This window comes from Pristiophorus japonicus, chromosome 20 (assembly GCF_044704955.1).
Source record: "Pristiophorus japonicus isolate sPriJap1 chromosome 20, sPriJap1.hap1, whole genome shotgun sequence".
In the NCBI taxonomy this organism is placed as follows: Eukaryota; Metazoa; Chordata; class Chondrichthyes; family Pristiophoridae; genus Pristiophorus; species Pristiophorus japonicus.
Window position 1 is genome coordinate 95,968,057 of NC_091996.1, and position 25,075 is coordinate 95,993,131.

General features: G+C 48.7%; 1 protein-coding gene across 1 annotated transcript in view; it reads left to right on the plus strand.

Annotated features, from left to right (window-relative positions):
* The window catches only part of LOC139232716 (very-long-chain 3-oxoacyl-CoA reductase-like), a 52,151-nt gene that overhangs the window by 21,255 nt on the left and 5,821 nt on the right, over positions 1–25,075 (plus strand). The window contains exons 3-10 of the mRNA XM_070863213.1: positions 570–645; positions 2,060–2,170; positions 3,265–3,332; positions 6,295–6,339; positions 7,644–7,678; positions 11,034–11,115; positions 12,044–12,109; positions 15,922–16,071. Of these exons, the coding sequence (XP_070719314.1) occupies positions 570–645; positions 2,060–2,170; positions 3,265–3,332; positions 6,295–6,339; positions 7,644–7,678; positions 11,034–11,115; positions 12,044–12,109; positions 15,922–16,071 (633 nt within the window). The remainder of the gene's footprint in view (positions 1–569; positions 646–2,059; positions 2,171–3,264; positions 3,333–6,294; positions 6,340–7,643; positions 7,679–11,033; positions 11,116–12,043; positions 12,110–15,921; positions 16,072–25,075) is intronic.

The following is a 25,075-nucleotide window of genomic DNA, read 5'->3' on the forward strand; positions in this document are numbered from 1 at the left end:
TTATATAAATACGTTGTTGTTTTGTTTCCCTAATTTTCTCTCCACCTCTTCTGAACGAGCTGAGCCCTACTTGGGGTACAGGTCCACTGTCAACAGCCACCCTCCAGTACGTCTCAAGTGGCCGTTCGTCACGACTGAGCCGAGACAGAGGGCGTCTGCAGGCTATTAAGTTGTGAAGCCATCACACCGAAGACCAACCCACACAGCAATTGAGAACAGGAAGCCTGGTTGAATTCCCTTCCTTCCTCACAACGGGCACTGAGGACAATTGCAGTGCCCCAAAATAATGTCCCGGCCGAGATCAGCTACTTCAGCAGAGACCCGAGATCCTTTTTGGGATCGTTCTGGTCTGTGTGCCTCAGTACTACACTGGGGCAGTGCAACCAGCTATTGAGCAGCTCGGGAGCGCCTCCTTTTCTTCTGATGGAACATTGTATTGTGATATCTGATCACAGCAGGATCTTCTCTCTCACTGTTGAACGCTCCTGAGGCGGAGTGCGCAGCTTGGCCCTTGCGGCATTTTACCACACCAGTGGGGCACTGCTTAATGCGTTTCTCTTAATTCCCAGTTGGCAAGAAGAGGGCTCAATGTGGTGCTGATCAGCCGGTCTTTGGAGAAGTTGAGAGCCACAGCCGCAGAGATAGGTAAGAACCACAGGAGATTCCCACAAAGGGAGGTCGTTCAGCCCATCGTGTCTGTGTGGGCTCTTTGCAAGAGCAATCCTAAAGTAATCCCACTGCAGAGACCCTGTAGAGGCACAGGTGCTGGGTGTGTAGGTCAGTGACCCTGTGATTACTACACATAGTGACCTTTTCTTGTTATATGTGCAGACTATAGATTTACTCTCTGTGTAGGTACTGTATAGTTGCATAAGACTTGTTTACCTGATGTACTATCAATAAGGTTTACACTGCGTATATACTATGCTGGCACCACTAGAGGGTGCAACTGGTGGAGACCGGGGTTTCCTGCCCTGGTGGCAAGGGCTGTATAAAAGGGTAGCCACCATGCGGCTGCCTCACTCTGGTTACCAATAAAGGACCAAGGTCACTACAGTTTGAGTACAACACATTGCCTCGTGGAGTCATTCATATGTACATTACAGACTTCTCTCCTTAGGCAGTCCCTCGGAGTCGAGGATGTCTTCCTTTATGACCCACAAACCCCCCCCCCCCCCCGAGACTGCTCCTCTAATTCTGGCCTCTTGAGCATCACCGATTTCCATCGCTCCACCATTGGTGGCTCTGCCTTCAGCTGCCTGGGAACTAAGCTCTGGAATCCCCTCCCTAAACCTCTCCACCTCTCTCCCCTCCTTTCAGATGCTCCTTAAATCCAACTCTTTGACCGAGCTCTTGGTCATCTGTCCTAATATCTTCTTGTGTGGTTCGCTGTCAAATTTTGCTTTATAACGCACCGGGATGTTCTAAAGGCGCTATACAAATACAAGATGTTACTGTTGAGTTACACAAGAGATGATATCACAACTAACGATTGCCTGTGGGCCTGGGTTACAGAGGGGTTAAAAATCAGCCAGGATCCCTCCTGCTGTTCAGCCATTCAATGCGCACTGCTTGAAAGTGCAACTGGTGAGGATTTGGCTCAAAGAGGAGATTTAATCGAGGTGTTCAAAATGATGAGGGGTTTTGATGGAGTAAATAAGGAGAGACTGTTCCCGGGGGCAGGAGGGTGGGTAACCAGAGGGACACAGATTGACGATAATCGACGATGGAACCAGAGGGGGAGATGGGGAGAATGTTTTTACGCAGCGAGTTGTTGTGATCGGGAACGCGCTGCCTGAAAGGGCGGTGGGAGCAGATTCAATAGTAACTTTCAAACCGGGAATTGGATAAATACTTGACGGGGAAACATTCACCGGGCTGTGGGGAGAGAGCAGGGGGAATGGACTAAACACGGCTGCACTTTCAAATACACACAGCGCTGAATTTCTGTGCTGTATCATTCTAGGAAAACTGTTTGGGCAAGAGGACATGCAGGGTGATTGTGGAAGTTATTCGGACTGTGAGAGATGGTAACTTGTCCCTCTCTGGGTGATTGCAGAGCAGCAACAAGGCAAGAAAACCAAGATTATTCAGGCCGACTTCAACTCTGGCGCCGAGATCTATGGACCAATCGAGGCCGCGCTGAAATACCTGGACATCGGAATCCTGGGTAACTCCATCTCATTTCCCAAGTTTACCAACTTCCTCATTTCTAGAGGAATCCCTCTGCTCGGCAGGAGAAAATCCCTGTATACAGGTGTAAAAATAAGGAAAGCTATTTTCCTGATGCGTTTGTACACGCGGGAGTCAGGGAACATAAGAAAAATCAAAGAGCGTGCGAAAGGGATATTGGTATAAATAATTATGTTTTCAAAGCTGGGAGGTGACCATCAGAAAGTGTTCCTCAACTCGTTACACAGAATGATCATCAATTCAAATTTGTTTTGTTTTACTCCACATTGATTGTTCAATATCTTGTGATTATTTTTTATATGTTGGCAGCCTGTTACAGAACTGGATTAACGCGAGATACAGTCAGTAAATAACCTGTTGGGTGGAAGGGGTTACTGAGTGACAGTGTGAGGGAGCTAGATTAACATCAGTACAGATACAGTCAGTGACACAGGGTGCTAGGGGAGAGGGGTTACTGAGTGACAGTGTGAGGGAGCTGGATTAACATCAGTACAGATACAGTCAGTGACACAGGGCACTGGGGAAGAGGGGTTACTGAGTGACAGTGTGAGGGAGCTGGATTAACATCAGTAGAGATACAGTCAGTGACACAGGGTGCTGGGGGAGAGGGGTTACTGAGTGACAGTGTGAGGGAGCTGGATTAACATCAATACAGATACAGTCAGTGACACAGGGTGCTGGGGGAGAGGGGTTACTGAGTGACAGTGTGAGGGAGCTGGATTAACATCAGTACAGATACAGTCAGTGACACACGGTGCTGGGGGAGAGGGGTTACTGAGTGACAGTGTGAGGGAGCTGGATTAACATCAGTACAGATACAGTCAGTGACACAGGGTGCTAGGGGAGAGGGGTTACTGAGTGACAGTGTGAGGGAGCTGGATTAACATCAGTACAGATACAGTCAGTGACACAGGGCGCTGGGGGAGAGGGGTTACTGAGTGACAGTGTGAGGGAGCTGGATTAACATCAGTACAGATACAGTCAGTGACACAGGGCACTGGGTGGGACGAGTTTCTGAGCTGGACATTTGTTGATGTGGTTTGGTTCTAATTGTAATTTTCTTTGTCACAGTAAACAATGTTGGAAAGACTTACCAAATGCTTCCATGTTACTTTCTTGATGCCCCAGATGTCACTAAGGTGTAGTACATTACACATTCTCTTAAACTTTGTGTTACATGGCACAATTATCTGGTCCATCATTCAGTCCAAGATTAGTCCAGTCCAGTCCACAGTTCATAGAGTTACCCGGAATCTATGTGACAGAAACATAAGAATATAAGAAATAGGAACAGGAATAGGCCATAGGGTCCCTCGAGCCTGCTCCGCCATTCAATAAGATCATGGCTGATCCGATCATCGACTCAGGTCCACTTCCCCGCCCGCTCCCCATAACCCCTTATCCCTTATCATTAAGAAACTGTCTATTTCTGTCTTAAACTTATTCAATGTCCCAGCTTCCACAGCTCTCTGAGGCAGAGAATTCCACAGATTTACAACCCTCTGAGAGAAGAAATTCCTCCTCATCTCAGTTTTAAATGGGCAGCTCCTTATTCTAAGATCATGCCCCCTAGTTCTAGTCTCCCCCATCAATAGAAACATCCTCTCTGCATCCACCTTGTCAAGCCCCCTCATAATCTTATATGTTTCGATAAAATCACCTCTCATTCTTCTGAATTCCAATGAGTGGAAGCCCAACCTACTCAACCTTTCCTCATGTCAATCCCCGGAATCAGCCGAGTGAACCTTCTCTGAACTGCCTCCAACAGGCCATTCGGCCCAACTGGTCTATGCCGGTGTTTGTGCTCCATACAAGCCTTCTCCCACCCATCTTCATCTAACTTTGTGATTCATTTTTTGTTCCACGTCTCTCTATTCCAGGGAGAAGTTGGTGTGCATTTTGCCCTCAGACCCTGCCTCCTTCCCCTCCCACTCCCCTCCTCTAAGCCATGCTCGTTGTGTGTACTGGTTGCTGCAGTCAGACAGAGCATTCACCTCGGAGAGTCAGGTGTTGGAATAACCGTCTCCTCTGTCTGGATAGAAAGGGCAAACACGAACCGAGTTTGGAGCGTTTACCGATCCATTTCCCAGTGGCTCCACAACACAAACCAGGATCTGGCTCAGCAGGAAACACTGTCCAGGAGTGAAATGGAAAACTGTAGCTTTGAGAGAGTAAGGAGTGCTCTCCAGTGCCTGGGCCTTATGGTCGCCAGCCCTCCGGGACTGACCTGGAGTCTCCAGTAATTAAAGATTAATCTCTTGGACACTGCTGTGAGCGAACCCAAGGAGAAACAAATATCATAGGGGTGTAAAAAATATTGTGCGTTTTTTTTCTCTCATTATCTTTGAACACTTGTTTATTAATTGTACAAATATTGGCGATGGGGGGGGAAAAGTGGGTGTTGAGGGGCGGGGGATGGGCGGTGGAGAGAGGTTCGTGGCAGAAGGTAATATGATGAAACTTTCAGCAATACATCCAATCAGAATTGTTGACCCAAGCAGGGCCTGACGCCTTTGATGAAAAGGTCAGAATGTACAGCGAGATCGCCGATACATTGCAGGTTCTGTACTGGGCGACATCTTGCACACTCAGGTTGTGCTAATTCTGGTTACCAAATCTCCGTGTGCCTGTTACACTTTAGTGTCAGCTGAACTTTGGCAGCAGAATCCTGCATTGTGTGTGGCATTGATATAATGCTCCTGTTCTTGTATATAAACAGCATGTCTTATTTGTGCTTTCAAAATTGCGGTAAACCGGGCATCCCGCCATCAGGGCGCCTCGTGTCGGCGAATTAGGATTAACAGAAATGTTACTTCTGACTACGGTGCATGGAACCCTCGGGCACAGAGGCTCCAATATCCTCTCCCTATCCCAGTCTCCCAGCCGAGTTAGCTCAGGCCAAAGGGAGTTGAAAAAAGAAAGACTTGCATTTATATAGCGCCTTTCGCCACCTCGGGACGTCCCAAAGCGCTTTACAGCCGATGAAGTACTTTTGGAGTGTAGTCACTGTTGTTACGTGGGAAACGCGGCAGCCAATTTGTGCACAGCAAGCTCCCACACGCAGCAATGTGATAATGTCCCAGATAATCTGTTTTTGTTATGTTGATTTGAGGGATAAATATTGGCCCCAGGACTCCGGGGAGAACTCCCCTGCTCTTCTTTGAAATAATGTCATGGGATCTTTTACGTCCATTTGAGAGAGCAGACCGGGCCTCATCCAAAACATAGAAAATAGGTGCAGGAGTAGGCCATTCGAGTCTGCACCACCATTCAATAAGATCATGGCTGATCATTCAACCTCAGTACCCCATTCCTGCTTTCTCTCCATTCCCCTTGATCCCTTTAGCCGTAAGGGCCACATCTAACTCACTTTTGAATATATCCCACGAACTGGCCTCAACAACTTTCTGCAGTAGGGAATTCCACAGGTTAACAACTCTCTCAGAGAAGTTGTTTCTCCTCATCTCGTCCTAAATGGCTTACCCCTTATCCTTAGACTGTGACCCCCTGGTTCTAGACTTCCCCAACATTGGGAACATTCTTCCTTAATTAAGGAATGTCAGAAGTGGGATTCGAACCTATGTCTCCAGAAGAGACTGCAATTTGAACACAGTGCCTTCGACCATTCGGCCATCCTGATTGAAAGACGACACCTCCGACAGTGCGGCACTCCCTCAGCACTGCACTGGGTTGTCAGCCTAGATTTTTCGTGCTCAAGTCCCTGGAACGGGACTTGAACCCACAACCTTCTGACTCCGAGGTGAGAGTGCTGCCCACTGAGCTATGGCTGACATGGATCACTGCTCTACACCACTGTCCAGCGAGCCCTGTAGAAATTGCTGCATGTGTAGACCTCTGATGAGGGAAGGATCAGGCTGGGCTAAGTGGTCAACTGTCCTGCCGACGCTTGCATTCTGGGCTCGCACACGGGAGAATGGTCACTCAGCCAGGTACCTGAGGCTCATTGGTCCTCGTGTAACTGTACCTCAGTAGGATTGAGTGACTTCAGGATGGGGTGGAGAGAGAAACAATTGCAGAAAAAAAACACTGCTGTGTAGAATCGAGAGAAATCTTTCTAGATATGTTTTTTTTTTATTTCAGGAAATTCTTGATATCATGAACTGCAATATCCTTTCTGTCCTGATGGTGAGCATTGAAATACTGCGATGTACTGTGTGTTTAATTAAAGAGACAGTGTCCCCCACATTTGTCTGTGGAGGGTGATATAATTGGCATTGTGGCACCACATCTGCAAGAAAAGAAAGGCACATTTATATAGCAACTTTCACACCCACCGGACATCCCAAAGCACTTTACAGCCAACCAAGTACTTTTTAAAGTGTCGTCATGGTTGTAATGTAGGAAATGTACAGCCAATTGCGCACAGCAAGGTCCCACAAACAGCAATGTGATAATGACCAGATAATCTGTTTAAGTGATGTTAGTTGAGGGATAAATATTGGCCCCAGGACACCGGGGATAACTCCCCTGGTGGGCATGTTTTCAGCTGCCTAGGCCCCAAGCTCTGGAATTCCCTCCTAAACTTCTCCGCTTCGCTACTGCTCACTCCTCATTTTAAGACATTCCTTAAAACCTACTTCTTTGGCCAAGCTCAAGAAGCTTGACACCATCCAGGACAAAGCAACCCGCTTGACCGGCCCCCCATCCACCACCTCCAACACTCACTCCCTCCACCACCTTCAACACTCACTCCCTCCACCACCTTCAACACTCACTCCCTCCACCACCTTCAACACTCACTCCCTCCACCACCGGCGCCCCCTGGCTGCAGTGTGCACCATCTACAAGATGCACTGCAGCAACTCGCCAAGGCTTCTTCGGCAGCACCTCCCAAACCCGCGACCTCTACCACCTAGAAGGACAAGGGCAGCAGGCCCATGGGAACACCACCACCTCCACGTTCCCCTCCCAGTCACACACCATCCCGACTTGGAAATATATCGGCCGTTCCTTCATCGTCGCTGGGTCACAATCCTGGAACTCCCTCCCGAACAGCACTGTGGGAGCACCTTCACCACACGGACTGCAGCGGTTCAAGAAGGCGGCTCACCACCACCTTCTCCAGGGGCGATTAGGGATGGGCAATAAATGCCGGCCTTGCCAGCGACGCCCATATCCCAGGAACGAATGAACAAAAAGCTGTCCTTATATCTCCTTGTGTGTCAGGTTTTGTTTGCTTAATGCTCCTGTGAAGTGCCTTGAGGACGTTTTACTGTGATAAAGCCGCTATATATATGCAAATTGTTATATTGCCAAGAATAAGTTGGGAGCCCATTTCAAATGTTTCAATTGGCAGACATTTAAAAGTGTGAGCTTTCAATAATCAAGGCAGCAATTTATGCAATAAAGATTGTTAAGTTATTAGCATTTAATATTTCTCCTTTCGCGAGTGCGTCGTATCTAACTGGTGCCTCTTTCCTCCTTGCTAGATGACCAGAATTGTCCTGCCCGGCATGCTGGAAAGGTATAGTAGCAGCTTGTTTCTTGGGAGGTCAGGGTTACTTTATTATCAAGTGCAACCATCGAGGGGTTGGGGGAGGCTGAGGTGGGGCAAGGGTTTGAGCTTGATGTTTACCGTGCGACACTTAAAATTAACTGAACACCCCACTTTCACGTAGACGCCGGTCATGTAGGGCAGAGATGAGGAGAAACTTCTTCACTCAGAGGGTGGTGAATCTCTGGAATTCTCTGCCCAGAGGGCTGTGGAGGCTCAGTCGTTCAGTATATTCAAGACTGAGAGCGATAGATTTTTGGATAATAAGGGAATCGAGGGATAAGGGGATTGGGCAGGAGAGTGGAGTTGAGGTAAAAGATCAACCGTGATCTCGTTGAATAGCGGAGCAGGCTCGAGAGGCCGAATGGCCACCTCCTGCTCCTAATTCTTACGTTTTTATGGAAAGCAAATTGAGGTGCAGGTGGAAAACTGTTAAAATTCAGACTGCTTGGATCCAGTTTACATTCCAGAAATTTCCAGTTTGGGGAGCGGTGAGATTTCTCCTCTTCAAAGCTGAGTGTTAAGCACGAAGTACAAGCAATTAAGGAAAGTGAATTGCAAATTGCATTTTACCGCCAGAGTAACTGCTGCAGGAGTTTAACATCTGCACAATTTGCTCCTTCACACATTGACAATCTCAAACTTGCTTCAAACGCGAAGGGGAGAGGCAGAGCTCACAAGGGATGGGGGAGACTGATGTTAGAAGTTCCAGCTTTGTACCCACAAGCCTAAGGTCGTGGGTTCAAGCCCCACACCAGAGATTTGAGCACATAATCTAAGCTGACACTCCCAGTGCAGTGCTGAGGGAGCGCCGCACTGTCGGAGGGGCAGTGCTGAGGGAGCGCCGCACTGTCGGAGGGGCAGTACTGAGGGAGCGCCGCACTGTCGGAGGGGCAGTGCTGAGGGAGCGCCGCACTGTCGGCGGGGCAGTACTGAGGGAGCGCCGCATTGTCGGAGGGGCAGTGCTGATGGAGCGCCGCACTGTCGGAGGGGCAGTGCTGATGGAGCGCCGCACTGTCGGAGGGGCAGTGCTGATGGAGCGCCGCACTGTCGGAGGGGCAGTGCTGAGGGAGCGCCGCACTGTCAGAGGGGCAGTGCTGAGGGAGCCCCGCATTGTCGGAGGGGCAGTGCTGAGGGAGCGCCGCACTGTCAGAGGGGCAGTGCTGATGGAGCGCCGCACTGTCGGAGGGGCAGTGCTGAGGGAGCGCCGCACTGTCGGAGGGGCAGTGCTGAGGGAGCGCCGCACTGTCGGAGGGGCAGTGCTAAGGGAGGACAGAACTTGGCTTGGAGGTAGGAAGCAAAGGGTAATGTTTGATGTTTTTGTGACTGGAAGGATGTTTCCAGTGGGTTTCTGCAGGGCTCGCTACTGGGTCCCTTGCTTTTTGTGGTATATATCAACGATTTCGATTTGAATATAGGGAGTATGATTAAGAAATTTGCAGGCGACACTAAAATTGATTGTGTGGTTGATAATGAAGAGGAAAGTCATGGGCTGCAGGAGGATATCAATCTACTAGTTAGGTGGGCAGAGCAGTGGCAAATGGAATTTAAGTCGGAGAAGTGTGAGGTAATGCACTTTGGGAGGGCTAATAAGGAAAGGGTATACACATTAAGCCACTTAATAATGTAGATGAACAAAGGTACCTTGGAGTGCTTGTCCACAGATCCCTGAAAGTAGCAGGCCAGGTGGATAAGGTGGTTAAGAAGGCATACGGAATGCTTGCCTTTATTGGCCGAGGCATAGAATATAAGAACGGGGAGGTTATGCTTAAATTGTATGATACTTTGGTTAGGCCACAGCGGGAGTACCACATGCAGTTCTGGTCGCCGTATTATAGGAAGGACGTGATTGCACTAGAGAGAGTGCAGAGGAGACTAGGAAGCTGCCTGGAATGGAGAATCTTAGTTATGAGGACAGATTTGATAACCTGGGTTTATTTTCATTGGAACAGAGGCGGTTGAGAGGAGACCTCATCGAGGTGTACAACATATTGAGGGGCCTGGACATAGTGGATAGTAAGGCTCTATTTCCATTGGTGGTGGGGTCTATTACGAGGGGGCATAGTTTTAAGGGGTTGGTGGAAGATTTCGAGGGGATTTGAGGGGGTGGGGGGGGGCTTCTTTACAAAGAGGGTTGTGGGGATCTGGAACTCCCTGCCTGGAAGAGTGGTGGATGCAGAAACTGTCGGAGGGTCAGTGCTGAGGGAGTGCCGCACTGTCGGAGGGTCAGTACTGAGGGAGCGCCGCACTGTTGGAGGGTCAGTACTGAAGGAGCGCCGCACTGTTGGAGGGGCAGTGCTGAGGGAGCGCCGCACTGTCGGAGGGTCAGTACTGAGGGAGCGCCGCACTGTCGGAGGGGCAGTGCTGAGGGAGCGCCGCACTGTCGGATGGGCAGTACTGAGGGAGCGCCGCACTGTCGGAGGGGCAGTGCTGAGGGAGCGCCGCACTGCGCTGTCGGAGGGACAGTGCTGAGGGAGCGCCGCACTGTCGGATGGGCAGTACTGAGGGAGCCCCGCACTGTCGGAGGGGCAGTGCTGAGGGAGCACCGCACTGTTGGAGGGGCAGTGCTGAGGGAGCGCCGCACTGTCGGAGGGGCAGTGCTGAGGGAGCGCCGCACTGTCGGATGGGCAGTACTGAGGGAGCCCCGCACTGTCGGAGGGTCAGTGCTGAGGGAGCGCCGCACTGTCGGAGGGTCAGTACTGAGGGAGCGCCGCACTGTCGGAGGGTCAGTGCTGAGGGAGCGCCGCACTGTCGGAGGGTCAGTGCTGAGGGAGCGCCGCACTGTCGGAGGGTCAGTGCTGAGGGAGCGCCGCACTGTCGGAGGGTCAGTGCTGAGGGAGCGCCGCACTGTCGGAGGGTCAGTACTGAGGGAGCGCCGCACTGTCGGAGGGTCAGTACTGAGGGGGTGTGCCGCACTGTCGGAGGGGCAGTACTGAGGGAGTGCCGCACTGTCGGAGGGGCAGTGCTGAGGGAGTGCCGCACTGTCAGGGGCATTATTGACGAGGTGCTGCACTGTCGGAGGATCAGTACTGAGGGAGTGCCGCACTGTCGGAGGGGCAGTGCTGAGGGAGTGCCGCACTGTCGGAGAGCAGTACAGAGGGAACGCGCACTGTCTGAGGTGCCGTCTTTTGAATGAGATGTTAAATCGAGGACCCATTTGCCGCCAATCCCCTATTTCTTGATTTCACCCCAGATTCTTTGTCCCACTCTATTCGATGTTGGTGGTGTCCTGCACTGTGGTCCTTGTATCTTCTCCGCCTCAAAAGAAAAGTTGCCTTGGTCCTTCCCTCTATTCAGGTAATGGTGTTTGTTTTGAACTTGGCAGGAAAAAGGGCGTCGTCATCAACATCTCTTCAGAAGCTGGGACTCACCCACATCCGCTACTCACCATGTATTCAGCTACCAAGGTATTTTCTTGTTATTTAACTGGCTCAGTGGATAGCGCTCTCGCTCTCAGAAGGTTGCAGGTTCGAGCCACGTTCCACGAGACTTGGGCACGTAATATAGGCCGACGCTCCAGTGCACTATTGAGAGTGCTGCATTGTCGGGAGGTGCTGCCCTTTGGATAACATGTTAAACCGAGGCCTGACTATTGCAGTGGCTCAACAGATGTTCCCCAGATTAGGGCATGTGCAGTAAACAAATGATTTCTGCTCATTTCCGTTAAGGGTAGAAATCACATACTGACGTGGAATCTTACAACGCAGGAGGAGTCTATTCTGCCCATCGAGCCTGTGCCGGCTCTTTGAAAGAGCTATCCAATTAGTCCCACTCCCCTGCTTTCTCCATAACACCACAGATCTTTCCCCTTAAAGTATTGAACCGATTCCTTTTCAAAAGTTACTATTGAATCTGCTCCCACCGCCCTTGCAGGCAGCGCGTTCCCGATCACAACAACTCGCTGCGTAAAAACATTCTCCCCATCTCCCCCTCTGGTTCCATCGCCGATTATCGTCAATCTGTGTCCCTCTGGTTACCGACCCTCCTGCCCCCGGGAACAGTGTCTCCTTATTTACGGTCATGATTTTGAACACCTCTATTAAATCTCGCCTTATCCTTCCCTGCTCTAAGGAGAACAATCCCAACTTCTCCAGTCTATCCACCTCACTGAAGTCCTTCATCCCTGGACCCATTCTGCTAAATCTCCTCGGCACCCTCTCTAAGGCCTTGACATCCTTCCTGTGGTGGCCCAGCTTGGCCAGCTGCGCACTCACCATGATTTATAAAGGTTTAGCATAATTTGAATGTTTTAAGTAATGGGCAAAGGGGGCTGCAGGATCAGGGTGGTTCTTTTGATGACTGTGCTCTTCACTCTGGGCCCTTCTTCCCCCACAGGTCTTTGTTGATTTCTTTTCTCGAGCACTGAACGCAGAGTACAAGCCAAGGGGCATTATTGTACAGGTATGGCAAAACACATTACTTTTTTATTCTCCTTCCTGCTGATTGAAAACACTCAAGATAAGATGAGAATTGTAGAATGGACGTGGCAGCTGTGGGCGTGACTAGGATTGTTGGATGACCAAAGCATGTGAGGTGGGCTAATCTCATTCTTTGCCCAGTCTTGGTTGATGTGGCATTGTGGTGTTTCATCCCACGTAGTTTCGAGGTGTTGGCCTTGGCTCAATGGCAGCACTCTCGCCTCTCAGTCAGAAGGTTGTGGTTTCAACAACATCAATAACATCTTATATTTATATAGCGCCTTTCACATAAGACCATGTATAAGGGCTGCTGCTGTTCCCGGCATTTTTCCTGCAGCTGTCGTGCTGCAGAAATCATGTCAGTTGTGCTCCGTGACTGTGACTCCGGGAGGAGCTCCTCGGCCACGGGAAGAAGACGATTGAGGAGGACTCTAGTGACGACTTTCCCAGTGGCTGATAGCAGGGAGATTTCTCTGTAGTTGCCGCAGTCGGACTTGTCCCCTTTTTTAAACATTGGTTACGATTACTGCATCTCTGAGATCTCCCGGCATGCTCTCCTTCCTCCAGATGAGAGAGATGAGGTCGTGTATTCTCGCCAGTGCCTCTCCGCCATATTTCAGTGCCTCAGCAGGCTAACATCCCCAGCATCGAAACACTGACCACACTCGACCAGCTCCGCTGGGCAGGGCCACATTGTCCGCATGCCAGACACGAGACTCCCAAAGCAAGCACTCTACTCGGAACTCCTTCACGGCAAACGAGCCAAAGGTGGACAGAGGAAACGTTACAAGGACACCCTCAAAACCTCCCTGATAAAGTGCAACATTCCCACTGAAACCTCGGAGTCCCTGGCCCAAAACCGCCCTAAGTGGAGGAAGTGCATCCGGGAGGGCGCTGAGCACCTCGAGTCTCGTCGCCGAGAGCGTGCAGAAACCAAGCGCAGGCAGCGGAAGGAGCGTGCGACAAACCAGTCCCACCCTCCCCTTCCCTCAACCACTGTCTGTCCCACCTGTGACAGGGACTGTGGCTCTCGTATCGGACTGTTCAGCCATCACAGAACTCACTTCAGGAGTGGAAGCAAGTCTTCCTGGATTCCGAGGGACTGCCTATGATGATGATGATGATGATGAACATTGTAAACTGTCCCAAGGCACATCACAGGATTGCTAAAGACAAAACAAATAACGTCGACACTGAGCCACGTAAGAAATTAAGGCAGATGACCAAAAGCTTGGTGTGGAGCATAAACGCCGGCACAGACCTGTTGTGCCGAATGACCTGTCTCTGTGCTGTATGTTCTATGTACAAAGTCTGAGCAGGTGCTTGTGGCTCTGAATCCCAAGCACAAACTTACATTGATCGACAGTCACACTCAGGATCCTTGAGAATGGCTAATCTGAGAGAGAGATAGGCTCCAAATGTACAGGAGGGCGAGTTATTCTGAGGCAAAGGCATGCTAATCATCCCGTATCCGATCTTGGGAGTCCTTGTTGGTAGCTTGGCTCAGCTGATAGCACTTTCACTTCCTGAGTCAGAAGGTTGTGCCTTGAAGTCCCATTTCTGATTTGATCACTTTGGTGCAGTGTTGAGGAAAGCTGCAATATTAGATGTACCGTCTTTCAGATGAGATGTTAAACTGAGGGCACGTCTGCCTGCTCAGGTGGGCACTATTTGAAGAGGGGCAGGGAGTTTTCTGGATGTCCTGGCCAACAGTTCTCCCTCGACCAAGTCCCACTCACCCATCACCCCCTGTGCTCGCTGCCCCGTGTCCGAACTCGCACCGAGTCCCACTCACCCATCACCCCCTGTGCTCACTGCCCCGTGTCCCAACTCGCACCGAGTCCCACTCACCCATCACCCCCTGTGCTCGCTGCCCCGTGTCCTAACTCGCACCTAGTCCCACTCACCCATCACCCCCTGTGATCGCTGCCCCGTGTCCTAACTCGCACCGAGTCCCGCTCACCCATCACCCCCTGTGATCGCTGCCCCGTGTCCTAACTCGCACCCAGTCCCGCTCACCCATCACCCCCAGTGCTCGCTGCCCCGTGTCCTAACTCGCACCGAGTCCTGCTCACCCATCACCCCCTGTGCTCGCTGCCCCGTGTCCTAACTCACACCCAGTCCCGCTCACCCATCACCCCCTGTGCTCGCTTCCCCGTGTCCTAACTCGCACCCAGTCCCGCTCACCCATCACCCCCTGTGCTCACTGCCCCGTGTCCTAACTCGCACCCAGTCCCGCTCACCCATCACCCCCTGTGCTCGCTGCCCCGTGTCCTAACTCGCACCCAGTCCCGCTCACTCATCACCCACTATGCTCGCTGCCCCGTGTCCTAACTCGCACCCAGTCCCGCTCACCCATCACCCCCTGTGCTCGCTGACCTACATTGGCTTCCGGTTAAGCAACGCCTCGATTTCAAAATTCTCATCTTTGTTTTCAAATCCCTCCATGGCCCTCGCCCCACCCTATCTCTGTAATCTCCTCCAGCCCCACAACCCCCCGAGATATCTGCGCTCCTTTAATTCAGCCCTCTTGAGCATCCCTGATTATAATCGCTCCACCATTGGTGGCCGTGCCTTCTGTTGCCTGGGTCCTAATCTCTGGAACTCCCTCCCTAAACCTCTCCGCCTCTCTTTCCTCTTTCAAGACGCTCCTTAAAACATACCTCTTTGACCAAACTTTTGGTCATCTGCCCTAATTTCTACTTATGCGGCTCAGTGTCAAATTTTTTATCTCATAGTACTCCTGTGAAGGGCCTTGGGTCATTTCACTACGTTAAAGGTGCTATATAAATACACGTTGTTGGTGACTAATACCATCGCAAACTGATCTAATTGGCTGTATGTGGGACTTGGCTATGCTGTGTTTGCTTATGTAACAACGATTACACTTCAAAAAGTAATTAATTAGTGCTGGGGAATGCCCCGAGGATGTAAGACATGATACAGGTTTCCCTTCTTTCTCATCCAGTCCGTGCTGTGTTTAATGGACGGTCCAGGTGGAGCCCTGCGCTGAATCTAACTCACATCACACCCAACCTGAAAATACTGGCTGCTAAAAGTACAAGATATCTCTAATCTTGACTTGGATATCAACAACTTTCATTTATACAGCGCCTTTAACATAGTAAAACCTCCAAGGGTACTTAACAGCAGTGCTATCAGATAAAAATTGGACACTGATCCCCATCGGGAAATATTAGCTCAGGAGCATTATCAAACAAAATTTGACCTCGAGCTACACAGAGATATTAGGGCAGGTGCCGAAAAGCTTGGTCAAAGAGATAGGTTTTAAGGAACATTTTAAAGGAGGAGAGGTTTAGGGAGGGAATTCCAGAGCTTAGGGCCCAGGCAGCTGATGGTACGGCCGCCAATATGGAGTGATAGAAATCTGGGGGATGGGCAAGAGACCTTAATTGGAGGAGCGCAGAGATCTCTGGACAGAGGGGGGTGTTGTGGGACTGGAGGAGATTACTTAGAAAAGGGAGGGGACAGGCCATGGTGGGATCTGAAAACAAGGATGAGAATTTTGAAATCGAGGCGTTGCTTAACTGGGAGCCATTGCAGGTTAGCGAGCACAGGGGATGATGGGTGAGCGGGACTCAGTGCGAGTTAGTATACGGATAGCCAAGTTTTGGATGAGCTCAAGTTTATAGAGGGTGTAAGACACGAGGTTGACCAAGAGATCATTGGAATAGTTGGATATTTAACATCTTTCCTGCCACCTCAAACAATAAGAGAAATATTGTGTAAATAAGAAAAGTACGCAACATAGCTGAGATGGATGTTGTTTTTTAGTGCGTGATGCCTCTTTTGGTTTCCACCAACTTGACATCCAATATGGAAACCAATATGTTTGTGAAGCAAGCAGATGACTATGCCCGAGAAGCTCTGAACACGGTCGGGATAAGAGAGCGGACAAATGGCTGCTTGTCCCATGCCTTGCAGGTAAGCGCTAAAGTTACAAAGACGATGGGTGTGTAACGGCACCTCCAGCCATGGAGTTGAGCCCTGCGTCTTGCGTGGTTATCTGGGTCAGGAGTTGAGATGCTGTAGCAACACTGAGTGAGATAGGCGGGGTGGGGGAAAGAGGGGAGAAATAAAACAGAAAATGTCTCTCCTCCTGATTGCGATCCGGTGACTCCTGATGGAAGGTCGACACCAACTGAGCACAGGGTTAGACCTTGCGATGATGCCTGCCACGGTCGACTATGCCGGCACCATTCAATGTCTGGACTCGCATGTGAAGGACCATTTTGGGGCTGCAGTACCCTGACACAGCTGGAGGCAGTGAGAAAATGGGGGAGGGGGTTGCACAAGAGACTGTCGCACGATAGCACAGCACTCTGGAGCCCCACTACTATAGGGTGGGCTGGTAATCCTCCATGCACATCGCTATCCACCGTGGCAGGTGACAAGTGAAGGCCATGCATTTCCTAATCTTGGACAGGAAAGCAATTGGGAAACCAAAATGAGTCTCGTGCTGGTGGGAGATGGTGGATGTTGTAACGTATTTGCTTCATGGGTTCTTTGCTTAAGAATTCATAGCAAGACATTGCCATTAGGAACTAGTTGAGTTATTTGCAAAGGTTTAACAATCACACTACACATTACCAGGCTCAGAATCATCCCCTGAACCCAACTGGCTGGGGTTTTATTGAGTCGTGTGAATATTACGTGATTGGCTAAGCCCCTCCCAACTCAACAGTTCTGCCAACCTGTGAGCATACCCACCCACACGGTGCATACGTGACAGGTGGGATGGGGGCCGTAGACCAGCCAGAATCCTGCTATCCAGCCACCCTAGCTGAGAGCGGGAATCTGTGGATTGGGCTTGGCTGTGTTACCTCCACCCTCCCCACCCCACACACCTCCCCCAGCGGTGGAATAGCCTGGGAGCCAAGCTGTTTAGGCTCACACAATAAGAATAGGGCATGGGGGAAGTAGCGGAGGGTGACCAGTGCCTGACAAGCTGTACTCCAGGGAGTATCACAGTATCAGCGACACTAGCTGAGCCAGCCAAGGAGCTCCGCACTCCAGCCCTTTCACTGCAAGGTGATCAGCAGTTTCCCCAAGGAACAGAAAATGTTGTATCATGCAGGCCATCAAGTCCAGAGATTTTCAAAAGGCATTCGATAAGGAGCCACATGAAAGGTTGTTACACAAGATAAGGGCTCATGGGGTTGTGAGTAATGTATTAGCTTAATTGCTTAAAGGACAGATAACAGAGTCGGGATAAATGGATTATTTTCAGATTGACAGGCTGTAAGTAGTGGGGTGCCACAGGGATCAGTACTGGAGCCTCAGCTATTTACAATCTATATTAATGACTGAAGTGAAGGGACCGAGTGCAATGGATCCAAGTTTGCTAATGATACAAAGCTAGGTGGGACAGTAAGCTGTGAGGAGGTCGCAAAGAATCTGCAAAGGGATATAGACAGGTTAAACGAGTGGGCAATAAGGTGGCAGATGGAGTATAATGTGGAGAAATGTGAATTTATTCACTTTGGTAGGAAGAATAGAAAAACGACTTTTTAAATAGTCAGACACTTAAATATTGGTGTTCAAAGGCACCTGGGTGTCCTTGTACATGAAACACAGAAAGTTAACATGTAGGTAGGCAAATGGTATGTTGGCCTTTATTACAAGGGGGTTGGTTTAAAGAGAAAGGAAGTCTTATTAGAATTGTGCAGGGCTTTGGTGAGACCACATCTGGAGTACTGTGTACAGTTTTGGTCTCCTTATCTAAGGAAGGATATGCTTGCCTTAGAGGCAGTGCAACGAAGGTTTACTAGATTGATTCCTGGGATGAGAGAGTTAGAATCATAGAATCATAGAAATTTACAGCACGGAAGAAGGCCATTTCGGCCCATCGTGTCTGTGCCGGCCGGCAGCATAAACCCACTTTCTAGCTCTTTGTCCCTAGCCCTATAGATTACGGCACTTTAAGTGCACATCCAAGTATTTTTAAAATGTGGTGAGGGTTTCTGCCTCTACCACCCTTTCAGGCAATGAGTTCCAGACCCCCACTGCCCTCTGGGTGAAGAAACTTCCCCTCATATCTCCTCTAAATCTCCCCTAATTACTTTAAATCTATGTCCCCTGGTTGGTGAACCCTCTGCCAAGGAAAACAGGTCCTTCCTATCCATGCTATCCAGGCCCCTCATAATTTTATACACATCAATCAGGTCTCCTCTAAGCCTCCTCTGTTCCAAAGAAAACAGACCCAGCATCTCCAATCTTTCCTCATAGCCAAAATTCTCCAGTCCAGGCAACATTCTGGTAAATCTCCTCTGCACCCTTTCCAGTGCAATCACATCTTTCCTGTAATGTGGTGACCAGAACTGCACGCAGTGCTCCATCTGCGGCCCAACCAGTGTTTTATACAGTTCAAGCATGACCTCCTTGCTCTTGTATTCCATGTCGTGACTAATAAAGGCAAGTATTCCGTATGCCTTCTTAACCACCTTATCTATCTGGCCTGCTACCTTTAGGGATCTGTGGACCTGCCCTCCCAGGTCCCTTTGTACCTCTACAATTTTTCAGTGTTCTAAAAAGGGAGAGAGAACAGCCAGTTGTCGTGGTGCACATTGGTACCAACGACATAGGTAAAAAAAGGGATGAGGTCCTACGAAACAAATTTAAGGAGCGAGGAGGTAAATTAAAAAGTAGGACCTCAAAAGTAGTAATCTCGGGATTGCTACCAGTGCCACGTGATAGTCAGAGTAGGAATCGCAGGATAGCACAGATGAATACGTGGCTTGAGCAGTGGTGCAGCAGGGAGGGATTCAAATTCCTGGGGCATTGGAACCGGTTCTGGGGGAGGTGGGACCAGTACAAACCGGACGGTCTGCACCTGGGCAGGACCGGAACCAATGTCCTAGGGGGAGTGTTTGCTAGTACTGTTGGGGAGGAGTTAAACTAATATGGCAGGGGGATGGGAACCAATGGAGGGAGACAGAGGGAAACAAAAAGGAGATAAAAGCAAAAAACAGAAAGGAGATGAGAAAAAATGGAGGGCAGAGAAACCCAAGGCAAAGAACAAAAAGGGCCACTGTACAACAAAATTCTAAAAGGACAAAGGGTGTTAAAAAAACAAGCCTGAAGGCTTTGTGTCTTAATGAAAGGAGTATCCATAATAAGGTGCATGAATTAACTGTGCAAATAGATGTTAACAAATATGATGTGATTGGGATTACGGAGACATGGCTCCAGGATGATCAGGGCTGGGAACTCAACATCCAGGGGTATTCAACATTCAGGAAGGATAGAATAAAAGGAAAAGGAGGTGGGGTAGCATTGCTGGTTAAAGAGGAGATTAATACAATAATTAGGAATGAGATTAACTTGAATGATGTGGAATCTATATGGGTAGAGCTGCAGAACACCAAAGGGCAAAAAACGTTAGTGGGAGTTGTGTACAGACCTCCAAACAGTAGTAGTGATGTTGGGGAGGGCATCAAACAGGAAATTATGGGTGCATGCAATAAGGGTGCAGCAGTTATAATGGGTGACTTTAATATGCACATAGATTGGGCTAACCAAACTGGAAGCAATACGGTGGAAGAGGATTTCCTGGAGTGCATAAGGGATGGTTTTCTAGACCAATATGTCGAGGAGCCAACTAGGGGAGAGGCCATCTTAGACTGGGTGTTGTGTAATGAGAGAGGATTAATTAGCAATCTCGTTGTGCGAGGCCCCTTGGGGAAGAGTGACCATAATATGGTGGAATTCTGCATTAGGATGGAGAATGAAACAGTTAATTCAGAGACCATGGTCCAGAACTTAAAGAAGGGTAACTTTGAAGGTATGAGGCGTGAATTGGCTAGGATAGATTGGCGAATGATACTTAAGGGGTTGACTGTGGATGGGCAATGGCAGACATTTAGAGACCGCATGGATGAATTACAACAATTGTACATTCCTGTCTGGCGTAAAAATAAAAAAGGGAAGGTGGCTCAACCGTGGCTATCAAGGGAAATCAGGGATAGTATTAAAGCCAAGGAAGTGGCATACAAATTGGCCAGAAATAGCAGCGAACCCGGGGACTGGGAGAAATTTAGAACTCAGCAAAGGAGGACAAAGGGTTTGATTAGGACAGGGAAAATGGAGTAGGAGAAGAAGCTTGCAGGGAATTTTAAGACGGATTGCAAAAGTTTCTGCAGATATGTAAAGAGAAAAAGGTTAGTCAAGACAAATGTAGGTCCCCTGCAGTCAGAATCAGGGGAAGTCATAACGGGGAACAAAGAAATGGCGGAGCAATTGAACAAGTACTTTGGTTCGGTATTCACTAAGGAGGACACTAACAACATTCCGGATATAAGAAGGGTCAGAGGGTCTAGTAAGGAGGAGGAACTGAGGAAAATCCTTATTAGTCGGGAAATTGTGTTGGGGAAATTGATGGGATTGAAGGCCGATAAATCTCCAGGGCCTGATGGACTGCATCCCAGAGTACTTAAGGAGGTGGCCTTGGAAATAGCGGATGCATTGACAGTCATTTTCCAACATTCCATTGACTCTGGATCAGTTCCTATCGAGTGGAGGGTAGCCAATGTAACCCCACTTTTTAAAAAGGGAGGAAGAGAGAAAACAGGGAATTATAGACCGGTCAGCCTGACATCGGTAGTGGGTAAGATGATGGAATCAATTATTAAGGATGTCATAGCAGCGCATTTGGAAAGAGGTGACATGATAGGTCCAAGTCAGCATGGATTTGTGAAAGGGAAGTCATGCTTGACAAATCTTCTGGAATTTTTTGAGGATGTTTCCAGTAGAGTGGACAAGGGAGAACCATTTGATGTGGTATATTTGGACTTTCAGAAGGCTTTCGACAAGGTTCCACACAAGAGATTAATGTGCAAAGTTAAAGCACATGGGATTGGGGGTAGTTGCTGACATGGATTGAGAAATGGTTGTCAGACAGGAAGCAAAGAGTAGGAGTAAATGGGTACTTTTCAGAATGGCAGGCGGTGACTAGTGGGATACCGCAGGGTTCTGTGCTGGGGCCCCAGCTGTTTACACTGTATATTAATGATTTAGACGAGGGGATTAAATGTAGTATCTCCAAATTTGCGGATGACACTAAGTTAGGTGGCAGTGTGAGCTGCGAGTAGGATGCTATGAGGCTGCAGAGCGACTTGGATAGGTTAGGTGAGTGGGCAAATGCATGGCAGATGAAGTATAATGTGGATAAATGTGAGGTTGTCCACTTTGGTGGTAAAAACAGAGAGACAGACTATTATCTGAATGGTGACAGATTAGGAAAAGGGGAGGTGCAACGAGACCTGGGTGTCATGGTACATCAGTCATTGAAGGTTGGCATGCAGGTACAGCAGGCGGTTAAGAAAGCAAATGGCATGTTGGCCTTCATAGCGAGGGGATTTGAGTACAGGGACAGGGAGGTATTGCTACAGTTGTACAGGGCCTTGGTGAGGCCACACCTGGAGTATTGTGTACAGTTTTGGTCTCCTAACTTGAGGAAGGACATTCTTGTTATTGAGGGAGTACAGCGAAGGTTCACCAGACTGATTCCCGGGATGGCGGGACTGACCTATCAAGAAAGACTGAATCAACTGGGCTTGTATTCACTGGAGTTCAGAAGAATGAGAGGGGACCTTATAGAAACATTTAAAATTCTGATGGGTTTAGACAGGTTAGATGCAGGAAGAATGTTCACAATGTTGGGGAAGTCCAGAACCAGGGGTCACAGTCTAAGGATAAGGGGTAAGCCATTTAGGACCGAGATGAGGAAAAACTTCCTCACCCAGAGAGTGGTGAACCTGTGGAATTCTCGACCACAGAAAGTTGTTGAGGCCAATTTACTAAATATATTTAAAAAGGAGTTAGATGTAGTCCTTACTACTAAGGGGATCAAGGGGTATGGTAAGAAAGCAGGAATGGGGTACTGAAGTTGCATGTTCAGCCATGAACTCATTGAATGGCGGTGCAGGCTAGAAGGGCCGAATGGCCTACACCTGCACCTATTTTCTATGTTTCTATGTTTCTACCAGATAATTTGTATTCCCTTGCCTTGTTAGACCTCCCCAAATGCATTACCTCACACTTATCCGGATTGAATTCTATTTTTATAGAGATGTTATATTACAGGTCAAATAAAATAATACCACGTTGATTATTCAGCCCACCTGACCAGTTCATTGATATCTTCCTGCAGTCCGCAGCTTTCTTCTTCATTATCAACCACACAGCCTATTTTAGTGTCATCTGTAAACTTTTTAATCATACCCCCAACATTCAAGTCCAAGTCATTGATATATACCTCAAAAAGCAAGGGACCCAGCACTGAGCCCTGCAGAACCTCACTGGATACAGCCTTCCAGTCACAAAAACATCCATCAACTATTACCCTTTGCTTCCTGCCTCATGATCCAATTTTGGATCCAACTTGCCACTTTGCCCTGGATCCCATGGGCTTTTACTTTCGTGACCAGTCTGCCATGTGGGACCTTATCAAAAGCTTTGCTAAAATCCATATACACTACATCATACGTACTGCCTTCATTGACCCTCCTGGTTATCTCCTCGAAAGATTCAATCAAGTTAGTCAGACACGACCTTCCCTGAACAAATCCATGCTGACTGTCCTTGATTAATGAAGATTTATCCTGACCCTCAGGATTTTCTCCAATAATTTTTCCACCACTCATCATCATAGACGGTCTCTCGAAACGAGGATGACTTGCTTCCAAGCCAAAAGAGGATGAGTTCACAGGTGTTTCAATAAAGGACCCGAACTACATCCTGAAGGGTGGAAGATGCCTGTGGGTGGATTTTTTTAACGTGTGGTGGCCGTCACACACCAGCCACCACACGGGCTTGACAGAGCGAGGTCTTGGTCCAGTGGCAAGGGTTAACCAGGACGATTGGAGACCAGCTCTGCTGCACGGACCTAGTGCACGCACTTATCGCAGTGTGGACTGACCTGTGCTACCCCTGGCCCCGAACTCACGCCTCCCTGGGCCCCCGATCACGACCCTCTACGGTCTCGCCCCGATCTCGCTGCTCCTGCTGTATCTGTATTTAATAATGCGAAGGCATAGTGTCTGTGAGTTACCTCTCGGGGTATTGTTCCCACTAATCACTTTAGATGGTGATGACATCAGTTGGCCTGGGTTCCCAGCCTATCAGTGTGAAATGCCCGTTTGCATATGATTGCACCTTAGCCAGGTTAGCCTGGCTCGAACTCCTGCCAGTCAATCCTATTCCCTAAGCTACCCCCACAAGCTTGCCAAACAGTACAGTTCATTCTTGGGATTTTGGATTTAAGGATTTAAAGTATTGTTCAGAAAAATGGCCAGAAAGCTGGTGCTACAAGGGCCTCCTCTGCATCTGTGAGCTGGACTATTTGTAGAGCCTCCCGCTCCCACCAGCCCTCTCCGTCTGTCGTGCATTTTGTGCTTTCTTCTACAAGGGGCGAAAAAATAGACCTTGTGAGTGAATGGAGGTCAGGTATTCACCCGTCGGATGTGGTGCATTCGGTAGGCTGACTGGCCTGTAATTACTCGGTCTATCCCTTTCTCCCTTTTTAAACAAAGGTACAACGTTAGCAGTCCTCAAGTCCTCTGGCACCACACCTGTAGCCAAAGAGAACTGGAAAATGATGGTCAGAGCCTCTGCTATTTCCTTGTTTGCGTCTCTTAACACCCTGGAATACATTTTATCTGGGCCTGGGGATTTATCCACTTTCAAAGCTTAATACTTCCTCTCTCACTATGTTTATCTTGTCTAACATTTCACACTACTTCTCCCTCATTGCAAAGTCTGCATCGCCCCTCTCCTTTGTGAAAACAATTGCAAAGTATTCATTCAGAATCATACCCACATCTTCTGTCTCCACACACAGATTTCCTTTGTGGTCTCTAATAGGCCCCACTCTTTCTCTAGTTATCCTCTTGCTCTTAATGTATTTATAAAACATTTTTGGGTTTTCCCTGATTTTACTTGTCAACATGTTTTCATGCTCTCTTTGCTTTCCTGTTATCTTTTTTAATTGCACCCCTACACTTCTTATACTCCTCTCAAATCTCTGCAGTATTGAGTTCTCGGAATCTATCATAAGCCTCCTTTTTTTTCTTTATCCTACCCTGTCTGTCCCTTGACATCCAGGGGCTCTAGATTTGTTAGCCCCACCCTTTTTTAAGGGAACATACTTGCTCTGTACCCTCAGGATCTGCTCCTTGACATTGATTTACCATCAAGTAGCCTTTTCCAGTCCACCTTGGTCAAATCCCATCTCAGCTCAGCAAAATTGGTTTTATCCTAATTGAGAACTTTTTTCCTGGTCCACCTTTGTCCTTTTCCATAACTACTCTAAATCTTACTGAATTATAATCACTAGTACCAAAATGTTCTCCCATTGATACCCTTTCCACCGGCCCCTCTTCATTCCCCAAAACCAAGTCCAGAACCGCCCCCTCCCTTGTTGGGCTTGTTACATACTGGCTAAAGAAGTTCTCCTGCATGCATTTTAGAAATTCTATACCCTCTATACCATTCACACTGCTTTTTTTCCCCAGTTAATATTAGGGGAGTTAAAATCCCCCACTATTACAGCTCTGTAGATTTTGCACTTCGCAGCAATTTGCCCACATATTTGTTCTTCTATCTCCCTCTTACTGTTTGGGGGTCTATAGTACACTCCAGTAGTGCGATCGTTTCTTTTTTGTTCTTCAATTGAATCCATATGGCCTTGTTTGATGACCCCTCTAACATATCACCCCTTCTCACAGCTGTAACTGTTTCTTCAATTAATACTGTGACCCGCCCTCCTTTTTTACTCCCCTCTCTTATCCCATCTGAAAACCCTGTAACCAGGAATGTTGAGCTGCCATACCTGTCCTTCTTTCAGCCATGTCTCAGTAATGGCTATAATGTCATACTCCCAATTGTCTATCTGTGCTCTCAGCTCATCTGTCTTATTCCCTGTACTCCT